Raw genomic sequence first — 15,887 nt, 5'->3', positions numbered from 1 at the left:
GCGAAAAAATTGAAAAATTTGTTGATATTGATGAAGATGAACACAGATAATGAAACGCCAGAGACAGGAAACCAAAACCAATGGGTCATTGGTCATCAATATCAACAAATTTTATGATAAAGGTAAGCTCAATTTTTTCTCATCTTCAAAATTTGCAGGCTGTTAAGTTTTACACCCATTAGTTGCTAACAGTTAATCTTAAGTTGACTCCGAATTCAATCACAATGTATCATTTTTAATTCGGAAAACAAGCATAGATAGACAGATTAACCAAGATGAACTTGGTCTAACATTTTCTCGGTTAGCTTTTTTCAGCTTCAATTCGATTAGTATCAATAATATTTGGAAAAATGAGTAAAGTCAAGATTTAAAAATAAACCGATAAAATTCATTAATTAAATGAGCAGTAAATGCAAATAAACAAAATAATGCTTAATTTTATTGACCATGATTTAATTATCTTTGAGTTTCATTTGATAGTCCAAGTATCGAAGTAATCGTTGAAAGTTTTACCTTCGTTGTCTAATTTTACTAATCAAAGTCTTTAGTTCATTTCTTGTTTTGTTTATAACATCAATGGAAACAATCTCTGACACAGGCCTTTCATCACCAAGAAAATATTTTTTACAAACTGCATCGGCATTACAAATCAAATGGATTCCACAGTCAGAATTATTTCTTTGCTGAGTACAGGCAACTTCACAAAAATCAAGTTCAATATCGCTGGCACGATCAGGTATTAAAATTGGTGAAAGTACATGAAAAATAGCTTGTGCATGAAGATGATTAACACTTCCTGCAAAAGAATCATAATGTTCAAAGGTGCCATTTTCAGTTGTAAAAGTTGCTAATGTCCAATGAGTTCCACTGGTGGTAATTGCATCGGTTGGTGAATCATTGATAGGAATAAGAATAAGTTGTTTCTTTGATAAATTCATTGATTCCAAAACAGATGAAACATCGGAAACTTGAGACGGAATTTCAGCAGCAGATTTAATAAACTGAGCGACATCAGGGGGAATAAATTTGATAAAAGGCTCATAATCAGAGTAAACTTCGTGTTCCAGATATTCAAACCAGAAACTGATAATGTTATCATTAACCCATTTTCCCGGTTCTAGAGTACCAACATCAGTTTGTCTCAGCAAGGTGTCATGATAGCTTAAAACATTTTCCCCATAGGAGGCCATGTTGTTATAATTTTAAACAAGTTTATGCAAACCTGTTGCGTGTTTTGGACTGAAGTAAAGACAGAAGATGAAATTTTGAATTCGCAGGGTTATTCAAAGGATAGCAACAAACAATCACAAAGAAATGATACAAGATAAATGGATTAAAGGTTGATAAAAGGATTATGAGGAATTTGCAAAATAATCATAAACACTGCGAAAGGCCATTAATCATTCGGTGAATCGTTTGCATATGCTTCGAACAAATATGAAACAAAAGATATTCATGATAAAAACAGATTGTCATTAGATTCCAATGTTGGAATTTATTTTGCAAAAAATTTGATTTAACTATAGCGTCATCTATTGATTAAAATTATTTTTAATTTTTAGGGGGCATATTTGCGCATGACATTGAATTGAAAATGAATTGAATAATATAAACAACGATTTATTTGAAGTTTATCTAAAAATCTATCAATCCATTCATATTTTCAACTGAACCTGAATCAATTAATTCATTTTACACTTTTTTATTATATTTTTAACCTATCTAATCTAGTTAAAATAACTTTTTGCATTTGTGTTCCAGTTTGAAAATCATTAAAACTCCCGCTTTGTTTCATTATGCAGCTCCACCTAAACTAAAATTGGCTCTCTTTTTTGCCAATGTAGGTTTTTGTCCTATTATTTATTTTCAAAGCGTTAGTCTTTGTCATCGTCTTCGTGTTAAAGTTTTTTCTTATTCTTGGAATGGCTAATCATTGCGAATCCCCTTACCTAGCATCCATCGAGAATCGAAGGATTGCTAAACCAGTACTATCCTTTTCTCGACGTCTTTTAATAAAAGATGAAAATGAAGTTAACACCAATGTTATTCGTCGTGTATCGCTTAAAAGATCTGACACATCGGCCATGTCTCCCTCCGTTCTTGGCTTGGCTAATAAAAAATGTCGAATGACCCCTGTGCGACAGTGTGCCATCAATAAGAATGTAGTTAACATTCCATCTTCAATTCCAGTTGCTCAACCTAAAACGGAAAATGTTGAAAAATCACCCACCAAACTAAAAGAAAGTGAAGCCAAAATTATGAAAGCTGTCCAAATCTCAGAACAAGATCCAGATTTAATTGGAGATTTTAGTCAACAATATGCTTTACCTGTTTGTCTTGGAAAACATAGTGATCTCAAAACAATTACCCCCGAAACCCTTGCCGCTCTCTTACGTGGACAGTACAAAAACATTATCGACAACCACACCATTATAGACGGAAGATATCCATATGAATTTAAAGGTGGTCATATCATTGGAGCCAAAAATATTTACAATAAAAGTATGCTGCTAAGTGAACTTTTGGATAATCAACAAGAGAACATTGATGCAAACAAAGATGGTAAAAGAAATCGTCATATTTTGATTTTCCATTGTGAATTTTCATCAGAACGTGGTCCTAGTTTATTAAGATTTTTGAGAAACAAAGACCGAGAGTATAATCTTTCTCGTTACCCTTGCCTTTTTCATCCTGAAATTTACATATTGGACGGCGGTTACAAAGCCTTTTACGAAAAATTCAAGGAACTTTGTGTACCACAAAACTATTTACCTATGCTTTCTAAAGATCACAAAGAAGAAATGAGACAGTTTCGCAACAAAAATAAAAGCTCTAAAGCGTAATCAGCTAGCAAAATTTTTTCAACTGTGATGATTTGGTTTTGAAATAAAATATGAATGTTGACTCAATGAATAACCAATTTCAATCAAACGAATATATCACATCTACGTGTTTTTTCAACTGTAAACTGCCAAAATTTGTTAAGCCTTTGCCATCATTCAGGTTTTTTTTTGTTTTTTAGTTCTACTTTTTTTGCTGCATCTCTCATATTAACTTGAAAACTATCAATTCATTTTTTTCTTGTGCTAATTGATCGATTTAATAATTTGCATTTACATTGACATCATGTAAAGGAATGTATTTTTACATTTAATTCCTTAATAAAATTTCATTATGATCATTATTTGTGATTCTCATAACGATTAATATATAAATTGTTGTAATTTATTGATACTTAAAAATTTTAAAGAACCTTGCAAAGTGAGATTCAGAATTCACTTGTGGTATCTTAAACCATATCCTCTTATTTCCGTCTCTAACCTGTTCCAGAAGGGAACAAAGAAGAGCTCAGTTTCTAAGGCTACCAGAATAAGTGGCATTTAAATACGAGCGAAAGGTGTGTTAGGTTGTTGAAAACGTTGTATTAAAAGTAAAGAAAATTGTCTAAAAATAAAGTCTTGAACCTAAATATTCACTGATTACATTGGACAATCATGGAAATCATTTTAAAACTTTCTACTAAGCAAATGACTAAGGAGTCGTTGCAATATACTTAATTTTATTAACAATTTTATTTATTGTAAGCCTCAATCATCACGCAAAAAATTCACAGAATTTATTCATTAAATGCAGTTTGATGGTCGCTCTTGAGTTTTTTACTTTGCATACAATTTTCGTTGCATTTTTTTCAATTGGGACTAGTATAAAAAAATTTGGAATCATCAATCCTCTTTTTTACTTTCATCGGTGATTGCTGAATCCTCGCTAACTCGACTTTTATCAACAGGATATAACCTGAAAAGAAAAGAAAGATGATAGTTAATTCAAAAGTTAGAGAAAATAAACAGTAAAATGTAATAATTACCATCGTTGATATAAATAGATTAAGAACACGATATCATCTCGGAAAGCAGCAACGCGATGAGCAGTAGGGATAGAAGTCAATATAAAGGCAAAGAGATCATCGATAAATGTATTAAATGCTTTGTACATGAATGCTTTCCATGGCAAGTGAGCAACTGATTTAAGTTTGTAGTTTATGAACAATTGCGGTAGCATGAATAGGAAACCAAATACATAGACACCATTTGCTGCACTTTGAATAAACCAAGAATACCATGATTTGTGTTCAGTATAAAGGAGAGAGTAAATTGCACCAACAGTAACAAGAGGATAGAGGACGAAAATTGATAAATATTTCATCGCTTTAGTATCATATGCATCAGTTGTCTTTTCATCTTTTGATCTAGAATTCATCTTAATCCTAAAACCATCAAATTCAATTTTCAAGGCCTTTTTTAACTTCCATAATTCAATCAAAGCTCCAATATCAGCTGGAATTACAACAATTAAACTAGTTTGTTGATCATGAAGATAGAGTGCAATGATAATTTGAGAAACACAACGCCACAAGAGACTGCTGAAGGAGAGTCCCGCCATTGAATCTCGACGACGCCAGAATTGTACATCATTTTTAAATGCCAAAAAGTCGAAAAGAAGCTAGAAATTAAAGATGAATAGATTTATGTTATTGCAAATATTCAATGCCGTGAAAAGTAAAAAGGAAAAGTTTCCATTCTTACATGAAAACAAGAAACGAATACAGTAACGAGGAGCAAAAATAGACTGGTATCAAAAAGGATTCCTTTCACATCATCCGTGTCATATTCACTGAATCCTAATTCAGGCATAGTTGAGAAAGATGATTCAACCAACAGAATGAAACGAAGTTTGCCAATTGATGCTTGGTCAATGTTCACTTCAAGATGATAAACAGGTTTATCATGCTCGACAGGCTGTAAATAAATTCAATATTATGAGAAAAGTTTCACCCGATCAAAGTTATAAAATGCTTACGATAAGTTCTCGAACCCTGTGACGATTTGAGCTGATATGAAGAACTGGTAGATATTGCCGGTTTTTGTTGACCCTGTTATAATTGGATAAAATTAATAGAAAAGTTGAACCCTATCAAATGTAATAAATTGAAATAAACTTAATTTACTTCAAAAGAGGAGCCATTTCTTCTGTTATAGCTGAAATTGGAAGAGTTTGTGGACTTGAGACCATGTCAATAACAATTTTTGGCTTCCAGTGAGTAACAGGAAGACCCGAGAATTTAGGTTCATCTCTCTTTTGATTTTGTCCTCCTAACAGTTTATATGATGCAGCTCGTTTAGGAATGTAGTGAGTCAGCGAACCAACTGTATGAGACGTTAATTTGCTGTTGATAAGTTCCTTGTTTACCTCTCGGTGAGATCGGGACTTGGTAAGAAAAGCATGTAGAAACAAGGTGCCATTGTTGAGAACCTTATCTTCTAGAGTAATATTAAACTCTCTGGGAACAACAAAAAGCAAACAAACATGATAAGATTATTTATACCGTTAACTATTTACCACACCTATTAACAAGATTTAAAAAATATGTAAGAAATTTTGCTTACAATTTCGGGATACTTTTTGTGTTAAATTTGTCATTTATATAAATCGTCTTCAATGGAAATGCTAGTGGATGACCGCTAATTGAAGTGCATAAAAACAGCTATGATAGGGATAAACATAAAAAATATTAGAATGACAATGTAAAAGACATTTTTTATCAATAGCATAGAGTAACAGTGTTACGCTGAAAACAAAGAACTTACTGAGAAAATATCATCCTCTTTCCACATCGGACGAAGACATGATGGAGAACCAGGATCACAAGGTTGGATAACACAAATTTTGTAAAGGGTATACATGGAATGGAAAATCCAGGCAGTAAATAGCCCGGTGATTATCATAGAAACGGAGGGAAGACGCATTGTCAGTGATTAACAATGTTATATTAACATAAAATACAGTTAAAGTGTCAGGCGAAACATAATTTACCTAGAAAAACCGTCAAAATAAAAAACAAACAAGATAATTATTCGCTTTGATGTTACTATGGTAACCATTACCAGTTGTTTTTTTAAGCAAGCCATCATCATCATTCTGGATTCTCCTTCTCTTTTTTATTAGTGTTTCCATAAAATTTTATTCAAATAAAAGCTGTAAATTATTCTTATTCCCGTTTTAATCAATTGTATCAATATTACTGTATGTTCTGCATTTACATTGAAACCATGTGAAGGAATGTACCGTTTACACAAGTACCTAATAACAAGCATCATATTATGTTTAGTTTTCTCTTACAACAACAAACTTAATGCTCATAATGAAATAACCCATGCTAACAGCAATGATGTTTTAATCAACAATGATTCTAGTGACTTAATTGAATCTAGAGGACATTTGACTGCTTATAACCTTCTATCATCTTCAAAATTGACCAATTCAAACTCATTTGGGTCATCATCATCATCATTACCTTTATCAACTAGTCCTGTGAGTGACGGTGCTAGCTCAAGATCACCCACTCATGCTTTACCAGCACCATCTTCAAAACCATTATCTGATAAGTCAGATGAATCCAGTGGTGACAGTAAATTCTATAAAACCTTATGCTCAACAAATCGTATGCAACCATGTCAAAATTTATCAATAGATTGCTTAGACTGTGCGTATGATTACACCTGTGATTTTGGAGAATTGAAATCGGTGGAATGTAGAGTTAAAGAAAATATTGAATGCCAGGTAATGTGAAATTTTTATTTTACAATTCGTTATGCATATCTTATCTAATTTTTTATTCATTTCTGTTCATTTTCACTTAACAGGGATCAAAAACTGTTTATCACAATTATACTTGTGCCTATTGTTACCAATTTCCTGAAATCAACTACCACTGTACACCAAGTTTTACCTGTCGTATCAACTCCAGATATTTAACTGATTGCAATATGAAATCTCATGTTCTATGCCTCGGAAATAGAAGTTTCCAGAGATATAAAATATGCAATTTTGTTTCTGGCTATAAGTGGTCGACTGCATTATTACTTAGGTAAATAAATTAACCGATATGAGAGTTTAATGACAATGATTTAATTCTTTACAATTCTCGTTCATAGTGTTACTTTCGGTGGATTTGGAATCGATAGATTTTACCTGGGTTATTGGCAAGAAGGTATTGGAAAATTATTCAGTTTCGGTGGATTTGGTGTTTGGACTTTAGTGGACATTATTCTAATTTCAACAGGCTATTTAAAACCAGCCGATGGATCAAGATATATTAATGACTTCAGCTTCAGTTGATGACTCATTTAGTTAGGCGTTACGACAAATTTTCGTGGTGGATCACTTTATTTTCCTATACAAAAGTCCTTGAATATAACATCAAGGATATCTTCAGTGCTTATTTTACCCGTTATGTTGGATATTTCATCAACACACTGACGTAGATAAAACCCAGCAAGAGCTAGATCGTGGTCAAAATGTTGCATAGAACTTTCTAAAGCCTCACAAATTTTTTTCAAATGAGTTTGGTGTCTATCAGTGATGAATATCTGTTCATTTTGAACATTTCCACAGAGACTGCTTATATTATTCCCAATAATTTCTATCAGTTCATCCAATGACTGTTCTGTCTTACAGCTAACTAAGGATGAATTTTCTGCTGGAATTAAGCTTTTCAATCGATTGATTTCACTTTCATTTAAAAGATCCATCTTGTTGATGATATAAATCACCTGTTTTTCACTACTTAAAACATCTTCAAAATTTTGGATGTATTGAGTAAAATTGGTCTTCTCAGAATCTAAAAGTAAACACGATCCATCCACAACTAAAAGTACTAAATCCGCCTCGATAGCCCTACATGGAATAAAAACAAAAATCAGTCAAGAAGTCTAGATCGATTCTAAAGGACAATTAAGAAATTTTGAAGCAATATTTGCATACTAAATTACCTTTGTTTAGCTCTTTTAATACCTTCCAACTCAATTGGATCCTGAATGCAAGTGTCCTTCAAACCAGCAGTATCACTGACTCGAACGGACCAGCCTTTGATGTCCAAGTATCCTTCAACAATATCTCTAGTAGTTCCGCTGATTGGTGAAACAATAGACAAATCTCTACGACCTGGAAATAATTGTTACACATGATATTGAAACCAATTATAAAAGCAAGTTAAAGTGAATATGTAAATATGAATGTTAAATAATTAACTAGGAAGCTGTAAAATTTTCCTTTTTAAATGTAAAAAGTTCCAAAATGAGACAAAATGCTGCTCAGACTTACACAATTTATTCAATAAAGTGCTTTTGCCTACATTAGGCAAACCTATTATTGCCATGTTAACACCTCCTTTGATTAATTCACTTCTTCGTGAAGCTTCTTTCAGAAATTTCCCGATAGACTCTTTTAATTGAACCATTTCTTCTTGAACTTTATCCAGAATGGTCTCATCAATCATTTCATCTTCAGAAAAATTTATAATCGCCTCTAGATGAGCTATCGATTTGAGTACAGTTTGTCTCCATTGCGTATAAAGTTTACTCACATTACCGTCTAAAGCTTGCATAGCTAAACGCCTTTGAGCATCAGTTTGGGATGAAATTAATGATGATAATCCTTCTGCTTCTATAAGATTTAGTTTTCCATTGATAAAAGCTCGTCGGGTAAACTCTCCTTCTTCAGCTGGTTTGAAATCAGAAATTTTCCCAAGAGTTCGAAGTAACAATGATACCACAGCTCTTGATCCATGAACATGCAATTCAGCCGTATCTTCACCTGTATAACTATTTGGCTTAGGAAACCAAAAAACCAAACCTTTGTCTATTAATTCATGGGTACCTGGATGATTAAGGTCGGATAAAATTGCTTTCCTTGGATTTGTTTCAAGTTTTCTGCATGATTTATTTCCAACCAACAAGGAAAGGCCATTAAATGTCGCATCGCCAGAGATCCTTATAACAGCTATGGCTGTTCCTTTACCACTTAAACCAGTAGAAAGCGCATAGATTGTTGAAGCTTTTCTAACAATTTGGTCGATTTGGGTCACATGAGATTTGAAGATCAAAGTACGAGAAATAAATCTGTTTAACATTGAAGATATCACTTATGGCACAGATAAATTGTTCATAGTTTTATTTCATTGAATTGTTATCTTTGAAAGTGGAGCATCACTTATAACAGAAATAAATCACGATATGCACGAATCTAATGCATGTAGCATGAATATGAAGCGGATATAAACAAGAAAACAGTATAAATCAAAGACCTATTAGAGGCATCAAGTTTTGAAACCAATCAATTGAAACATCTTAAATTAAACATGTTTTGATCCGGAACATGTAAACAAAATCAGCTGTTTATATTCACTAAATTACCATTTACATTTCTCAAACATATTTAATCACTAATTACTGTGTATTGGCCATTATGTGAATATATTTTCGTAAATTTGTCTCGAAAACTTCAAAGACTGGATGAAATCAATGATCTTTTGAAAAAGTTACAATCAAATTACGCGCGGTTTGATTACCAGACTTGACTTGTTTGTTTTGAAACTTGATGCATTTTTATCTCAGATTTTTTTTGTGTTTTGTGTTTTAATTATACAATTTAAGCAATAAATTATCCAGTTATCTTCTGTAGTAAAAGAATGGCAACTTTCAGGTCAAATAAAGTCAACAAGAGACAAACCAAATATCTTAAATCTCTCGCAAATGATTTAAATATTGATGTGAATGTTATCGAAACTCTTTCGCCGGTAAATATCAAGATTAATGTCAATTTTATTTTAATCTCTCGACTTATAATCTGGGTCTAATCTCATTAATTGCAGTATGTTTTTCTTGGAAATGTTGGCCTTTTAACTGGAAACTCATATGAAGATATTTTTGATTTATTCTACCCATGTAAATCCATTCAAAATGTATTTTTATTCAACAACAGGCGATACTCGCTGTTAAAATTTGCCGATTCTGATTTTGCGTATGATGTAGTTAACAAATTTAATGGAATTTTCGCTTCCAAAATCAATAAGGTAATCTATCTGTTTCAAATTGCTGATCATGTGGCTCAAAAATTGGTAGATACATGTCAAGAAAATATTAAAAAACTTTTCTCACAACAACCTGAAGGAATGAAAGTACTGAACGAGATTATTAATGAAGAAGACGAAGCAATGCTGCTCAAGCTTATCGATTGGAATTCGGATTCTAAAGTCGAACATCTCAAAAATAGAAAAGTCAAACACTTTGGTCGACGATTTGATTATTCAATCAATGGTATCATAGATGACAGTATGATTGACCCTATTCCGGATTCTTTGATAAAACTAGCTACAGAGTGGAAAGAAGCTCAGTTAATTTCATATATGCCTGATCAAATAACTGTTAATATGTACGAAAAAGGCCAAGGAATTCCCATGCATATTGATACACACTCATGTTGCGAAGATGAGATTGTTTCACTGTCTCTTGGTTCGGATATAGTTATGGATTTTGAGCGACTAGGCAATAGTTGTAAAAAGCACGAAGATCGTAATAATTGTTGTGTTTTGTTGAAAAGACGCAGTCTTCTCATCTTAAAGGATAAAGCTCGCTATTGCTGGAAACATGGAATAGCTTGTCGCAAATATGACGCATTTCATAGACCTGAAGATCTTGACCAATTCATAATCAAGGAAAGATCAACTCGCGTCTCTTTTACCTTTAGAAAATTTAGAGACACGAAATGCTCCTGTGGTAAATTGATTTAATTTTTGTTTAGCTTTTATAAAATTATTAAAATTTTTCTTTATTTTTCTACAGATTATCCTGAATTTTGTGATAGCCAAAAAGATAAAGCGGTTGATATTGCTGATTCAGCACAGATGGAAGATGAATTTGTTTACAAAGTGTATGATAAGATTGCTGGTGATTTTGACAGAACTCGGTACAAGCCATGGCCAAGAGTAAAACAATTTCTCGATTCCTTACCACTTGGATCAATTCTGTGCGATGTTGGTTGTGGAAATGGAAAATATTTGAATATTAGCAAGAACTTAATTAGTATTGGATGTGATACTAGCTTGCAACTTTTAGAAATATGTCGACAAAAACAAATGGAAGTATTAGGCTGCAATATTCTAAATTTACCTTTTCGAGATTCATCTGTCGATCATCTTATTTGTATTGCTGTGATACACCATTTAGCATCCAAAGAACGGCGTGTTGCATCTCTCATTGAAATGTCACGTATTCTTGTGACCGGAGGAACTGGGCTTGTCTATGTTTGGGCTTTGGAACAGGTTAAAGATGGAAATAAGAGTGTTTATATCAAAGCAAAAGGAAATGCCGAAACTGATAAAATTATTGAATCTGCACCAAATTTACCAGTTCACTGTAATAGAACAGAATTTAAACAGCAAGATTTATTTGTTCCATGGAAAAACAAAAATCAGGATAAAGAGTTTCTTAGATATTATCATGTTTTCAGAGAACATGAGCTAGAACTTTTATTTTCCGATGTTCATGGAGTAGAAATAATAGAATCATATTACGATCAAGGTAACTGGTGCGTTATTTTCCAGAAAAAATGACAACTATAGCTATTCAAAAAATTTTAAACGATTTTGTATGCTGTAAAATTGATGGTAAGATTGTATTGACTTTAGTAAATTTATATTTTATCATCTTTCTGGTGCAATAAACGCAATCTCTAGTGATTTACAAATCTTTTTCCAACTATAATTGTGAGATACTATTGTTTCAAATTATTTAGTTGTGAAAAAAAACCAAAAACGGTTAATAATCCTTGTTCAGAATTTAAATTAAATTTAAAAATATTGAGGAACGCGCCATATTGCGTTTTGTATACATGAAAAAGAGAGAAAAAAGACAGAAAAAAAGAAAGTAAAATATTAAAGTCTTATTTTGCTAGATACATTTTATCAGTTATTTTTGTGATGTTTACCCTCATTTTAATACTAATTATTTAATTAACTCAGACAAAATCAACTTATCAAATTCAACAATCTAATTATTTTAACGCCTTCTTCCTTTGTTTCGTCTTGCGTTACGCATTGTCAAATCTGAGATTATTATCTTTTATCTCTGTATTGTACATTGTTTGTGTTGTATTTCTCAGATACTGTCAGCTGTTTTTATATTTTTCTCTTGTTGGTACCTTATACCTTATTTCTCAAGTGCACTTTTACCCTCTGTCCCATTTTTCTTTTATTTTAAAAATCCATACGCTACTATCTAGGATACTATTGAACTAGTCATGTCTGAACTATTCAATAGCTTTAAACGGACTGGTTATGCCATCGCTGAATATATTAGTCCTGTTCTCAGAGAATCCAAATTCAGAGAAACTGGTGTATTAACTCCTGAAGAATTTGTGGTTGCTGGCGACCATTTAGTTCATCACTGCCCAACGTGGAGCTGGTCAGCCGGAGATCCAGCTAAAACTAAAAGCTACCTACCCAAGGACAAACAATTTCTTGTTACAAAAAATGTTCCATGCTATAAAAGGTGCAGTGCAATGGAAATCACTGACAATTATGAGAAAATCATAGAAGTTGGTGATGACAACGAAGGATGGGTGGATACCCATCACTACGATTTGAAAAATGAAGAATCTGAAGTTGGTCAGATGACCGAAGAACTAGGTGCTTGTAAAATTGATCCATCTGTCGTCAAATCTGGTACAGATGAAATTAAGCTGGGCTCTGGAGGTGATGATAATAAAGATAAACCGAAGAGTGATGATGATGATAATGATGATGATGACGATGAGGATGAGGATGATGCATGTGACATGGATGAATACATGGCCTCAGGACTCATGGACAAAGAAGATCAGGTTTGTTGGCTTTTTATGTTGCAATTTTGATTTAAGGTTTACAGTTTTGAATTGTTGTTTGAATGAATTCTTTATCTTTCTGATCAAACAGTCGACGGTGGAAGTTAAACCCAGTAGTAGGAAAAAGTCGGAAGGTGATAACAACTCTATAGTTGCTACTCGTACCTATGATCTTAATATTACCTATGATAAATATTATCAGACACCAAGGTTATGGTTAACTGGATATGATGAAAATCACCACCCCTTAACAATCGATGAAATGTATACAGACATAAGCTCGGATCATGCCAAAAAAACTGTAACAATGGAAACTCACCCGCACATTCCAGGTCCTCCTATGGCATCAGTTCATCCGTGCAGGTACATATCACATTTTCATTCAAATAATGCAGTATAAAATCGAGGTAATCTATTAATTTTATTTCTTTTCTCTTAGACATGCAGAAGTCATGAAAAAAATAATCGAGACTGTCGAGGAAGGCGGTAAGGAACTTGGAGTTCATGTTTATCTAATTGTATTTTTAAAATTTGTTCAAGCTGTAATCCCGACAATTGAATATGATTACACTCAAAATTTTACAATTTGATCAGCTATTTCATATAATGAACTAAACATTTTGTAACTCTGATTATATTGATTTTCCTTCCCGGAAAACTGATGATTTTATCCTTTCTCAAACTTTCTCCGTCTCTTCCTTTCCGTTTTTTAAGTTCTAAAATCATATCACCAATAAAGATGATTTCAAATCTTCGATAATTGCAAAATGAAAATATAATTGCCAAGAATTGTAGTCAATGAAATTGTCGGTTTGCAATTTGGATTAAACATGTATGACTTTGACTTAAACGAACAATTTCTAGTAGATTTTCATCTTTACTGGCGATAGTAATTTATTGATTCAGATGCTTGGATAAAAATAGACTTATTTTTTTTATAAATAATAGAAAAATTTAATTTAGTTTTATAAATTAAGTAAAAATGGATAAAATTGTATTTAGATGAAGTAACGGTGGTGTGTTTCATTCCAGGATGGATAAATGGTCGATGAAAGGGTATTAATGCGGAAAGGTTTATAAGAAATAAAATTGGATGTTACAAGTCCAGTAATAACCAGTTTAACCTAAATTAACAGTTAGACTGTCCTGATCCTGGGGGAGAAAGAGAGACAAGAGAGATGGACAAACTCTCAACCTTTATCTCAACTTGTACTTATCAATTAATGAAAGCAAGAGAGAAAGGTTAAAGATCAAGATTGATAGTGTTTGTTGATTCTTTAGCCTGGATAGTTCAAGTATTCAAATATTATATTCACCTCGATTAGTGAAATAAAATCGCACTTTACTGATGTTGGATAAGCAGAACAAAACGAAAGGGCGAAAAAAAGTAGGTGAGAATAATTTAGATTGAAGATGTTGATGCGGAAAATGAATATGGTCTCGATGATTTAAATAGTTGCAAATAGGATGAAGACATTAAATTATGATTATATCAAGTTTAAAGCATCACCTCATCTAGCTTTATTGGACAATTGGAAGCTGGGTGGTTTGAACTGCAGCCAAATCAGCATCACCTTCTCTCGTTACATTAGATGGGCAACCAGTCCTATCGCTTAACTGTAAACCTGATCGGTTGATTTTCAGGTTATCCAATTTTTCATAAATATTCTGACGGGTTGGATTACTTAAAGATCCGTCACGAGATAAAAGCCAAATATACTCTGAAAAGGCAAAGAAAAATAAGAATGAGAATTAATCAATAACACCACAAAAATGAACAGTTTCAAGCTCCTTCATAACCAGTGAAAATGTTTATTATGAAAATTGGTACTCAAGAGCATTTAATTTTATCGGCAAAAATCTTTCAATAATAATTTACTAAAGTTACTAATTCTAGATATAGTTATTCATACTTACCAGAGTGAAATAATCCGCTGAGCAAACTGTTTGTACATGAATAGATTAAGGCATATTCATTGTAATCAGTATCAACAACTGTTACTTGAGTACCTTGCATCGGCATTCCTAATCCATATCTCACATTATAGAAACCAGCTCGATTAATATCTTGAATCAAACCATCACCAGAAATCGAAACAGGAATACCACCACTAATTAAATGAATAAACAGTAATTTAAAATATATTAATGAAGATTTTCAAATTAAAAAACACATGCTTACAGTGAAACTCCTTTAACAGCTACATCAATGGAGCCATCTTTGTCATCGGAATATTCAACAGTCATACATCTCATCATCAGGTCAAACATTGAAGGAGTCTTTTCAGTTTCAATCCAATGACCGAAGAACTGTAAAAAAGGCGCAAATTTTGTATTTCTAATCAACCTAATAATTAATTAAATGATAATTGATAAAATTTAAATTAAAAAATATTCTTACCTTTTGTTTTTGAAAGTTTTCAGGAGGATCAATCACTGGACAAGGACCAGAAACAAAACGTTGAGCCAGTGAAGATGTTTGAAGATAACAGAGTATGGCGGTGATCAGAACGAATTTCATGTTTAAAAATGTTTTTATATTAGAATTAAATTTAATAAAACAATTGAAATGATTGGCTAAGAATTAAAATAAGATCAACTTTCACACTAAATGGATACACAAGACTCTGATTGATGGGCAAAATTGTTGCGACTGAGGTGAAAGCGAACTGAAAAAGGGAACAAGTTGGTTTATCTTTTTAACAAAAAAGGAGAAAATCAGTGAGAAAATGATGAGACTGATGTTGTAAAAAGATGAGGATAAATGAGCTGAATTGAGAAAGATGAAGATGATGATGACGAAAGAGGCAAGGCCTGAGAATGAAGGATAAAAACAGGGCAAATAAAATGGCTATGATTGCCCAAAAATTCAAAGTTAAATGAACTTTCAAAGATAAACTTGAAATTGATCTCATCAACCTTACACTCTTCAACTCTCTTCCCTCCTATTTCACTACCACCACCACCACCACAATCATCATCATCTTCATCATTCTCATCTTCAGTTGAAACAAGATTTTCAAGTTGGCTAAACATTGAATCGGTTAATCATTAGCTAAACCATAGCTGGCTTAATCTTGGACCAAAAAAAGATTGAAAATTACAATAGTTACAGTCAACTGTTTGGTTGATCAGTTTCTTAACCAAGAATAGCCATTAATACCATTAAA

General features: G+C 32.5%; 8 protein-coding genes across 10 annotated transcripts; 4 read left to right on the top strand and 4 right to left on the bottom strand.

Moving 5' to 3' along the window:
* Positions 1 to 417: 417 nt before the first annotated feature.
* On the bottom strand, positions 418 to 1,519 carry LOC107370087 (sentrin-specific protease 8). The gene has a single exon (XM_015938068.3). The coding sequence runs from the start codon at positions 1,188 to 1,190 to the stop codon at positions 510 to 512; it is 681 nt and encodes a 226-aa protein (XP_015793554.1). The 5' UTR covers positions 1,191 to 1,519; the 3' UTR covers positions 418 to 509.
* Positions 1,520 to 1,570: 51 nt separating this feature from the next.
* Positions 1,571 to 3,184, top strand: LOC107370085 (M-phase inducer phosphatase). Its single transcript, XM_015938066.3, has one exon. The coding sequence runs from the start codon at positions 1,923 to 1,925 to the stop codon at positions 2,841 to 2,843; it is 921 nt and encodes a 306-aa protein (XP_015793552.1). The 5' UTR covers positions 1,571 to 1,922; the 3' UTR covers positions 2,844 to 3,184.
* A 369-nt stretch (positions 3,185 to 3,553) lies between these two features.
* On the bottom strand, positions 3,554 to 5,930 carry LOC107370081 (lipid scramblase CLPTM1L). The gene is made up of 7 exons (XM_015938063.3): positions 5,646 to 5,930; positions 5,445 to 5,542; positions 5,006 to 5,338; positions 4,858 to 4,930; positions 4,584 to 4,796; positions 3,866 to 4,500; positions 3,554 to 3,795 (listed from the first exon to the last, which is right to left on the bottom strand). Exons 1-7 carry the CDS (start codon positions 5,802 to 5,804, stop codon positions 3,723 to 3,725), a joined length of 1,584 nt encoding a protein of 527 aa, XP_015793549.1. The 5' UTR covers positions 5,805 to 5,930; the 3' UTR covers positions 3,554 to 3,722.
* A 26-nt stretch (positions 5,931 to 5,956) lies between these two features.
* amx (TM2 domain-containing protein 3 almondex) lies at positions 5,957 to 8,220 on the top strand. The gene is made up of 3 exons (XM_015938067.3): positions 5,957 to 6,618; positions 6,702 to 6,925; positions 6,993 to 8,220. Exons 1-3 carry the CDS (start codon positions 6,118 to 6,120, stop codon positions 7,174 to 7,176), a joined length of 909 nt encoding a protein of 302 aa, XP_015793553.1. The 5' UTR covers positions 5,957 to 6,117; the 3' UTR covers positions 7,177 to 8,220.
* On the bottom strand, positions 6,951 to 9,224 carry LOC107370082 (5-taurinomethyluridine-[tRNA] synthase subunit GTPB3, mitochondrial). Its single transcript, XM_015938064.3, has 3 exons — positions 8,161 to 9,224; positions 7,830 to 8,001; positions 6,951 to 7,734 (listed from the first exon to the last, which is right to left on the bottom strand). Exons 1-3 carry the CDS (start codon positions 8,966 to 8,968, stop codon positions 7,224 to 7,226), a joined length of 1,491 nt encoding a protein of 496 aa, XP_015793550.1. The 5' UTR covers positions 8,969 to 9,224; the 3' UTR covers positions 6,951 to 7,223.
* Positions 9,225 to 9,280: 56 nt separating this feature from the next.
* LOC107370080 (tRNA (carboxymethyluridine(34)-5-O)-methyltransferase ALKBH8-like) lies at positions 9,281 to 11,592 on the top strand. Of its 2 annotated transcripts, XM_089266810.1 has the most exons (4): positions 9,456 to 9,634; positions 9,710 to 9,910; positions 10,008 to 10,613; positions 10,680 to 11,592. In XM_089266810.1, the coding sequence occupies exons 3-4, from the start codon at positions 10,010 to 10,012 to the stop codon at positions 11,447 to 11,449; spliced, it is 1,374 nt and encodes a 457-aa protein (XP_089122936.1). In that variant the 5' UTR covers positions 9,456 to 9,634; positions 9,710 to 9,910; positions 10,008 to 10,009; the 3' UTR covers positions 11,450 to 11,592. The 2 variants fall into 2 exon arrangements, with proteins under 2 accessions (XP_015793547.1, XP_089122936.1); XM_015938061.3 differs by having other exon boundaries at positions 9,281 to 9,634; positions 9,710 to 10,613.
* Positions 11,593 to 11,791: 199 nt separating this feature from the next.
* Positions 11,792 to 13,477, top strand: Atg3 (Autophagy-related protein 3). Its single transcript, XM_015938065.3, has 3 exons — positions 11,792 to 12,717; positions 12,809 to 13,080; positions 13,157 to 13,477. Exons 1-3 carry the CDS (start codon positions 12,136 to 12,138, stop codon positions 13,305 to 13,307), a joined length of 1,005 nt encoding a protein of 334 aa, XP_015793551.1. The 5' UTR covers positions 11,792 to 12,135; the 3' UTR covers positions 13,308 to 13,477.
* Positions 13,478 to 13,643: 166 nt separating this feature from the next.
* LOC107370088 (apolipoprotein D) lies at positions 13,644 to 15,379 on the bottom strand. Of its 2 annotated transcripts, none has more exons than XM_089266811.1 (4): positions 15,119 to 15,379; positions 14,900 to 15,055; positions 14,635 to 14,828; positions 13,644 to 14,438 (listed from the first exon to the last, which is right to left on the bottom strand). In XM_089266811.1, the coding sequence occupies exons 2-4, from the start codon at positions 14,986 to 14,988 to the stop codon at positions 14,239 to 14,241; spliced, it is 483 nt and encodes a 160-aa protein (XP_089122937.1). In that variant the 5' UTR covers positions 14,989 to 15,055; positions 15,119 to 15,379; the 3' UTR covers positions 13,644 to 14,238. The 2 variants fall into 2 exon arrangements, with proteins under 2 accessions (XP_089122937.1, XP_015793556.1); XM_015938070.3 differs by having other exon boundaries at positions 14,900 to 15,027.
* Between the last annotated feature and the right edge of the window lie 508 nt (positions 15,380 to 15,887).

This window comes from Tetranychus urticae, chromosome 1, assembly GCF_039701765.1.
Source record: "Tetranychus urticae isolate SD_2017Ah chromosome 1, NJAU_TeUrti_SD_1.0, whole genome shotgun sequence".
Classification (NCBI taxonomy): Eukaryota; Metazoa; Arthropoda; class Arachnida; order Trombidiformes; family Tetranychidae; genus Tetranychus; species Tetranychus urticae.
The sequence above is the reverse complement of the archived record's forward strand: the minus strand, read 5'-3'. Positions and strand labels throughout refer to the sequence as shown.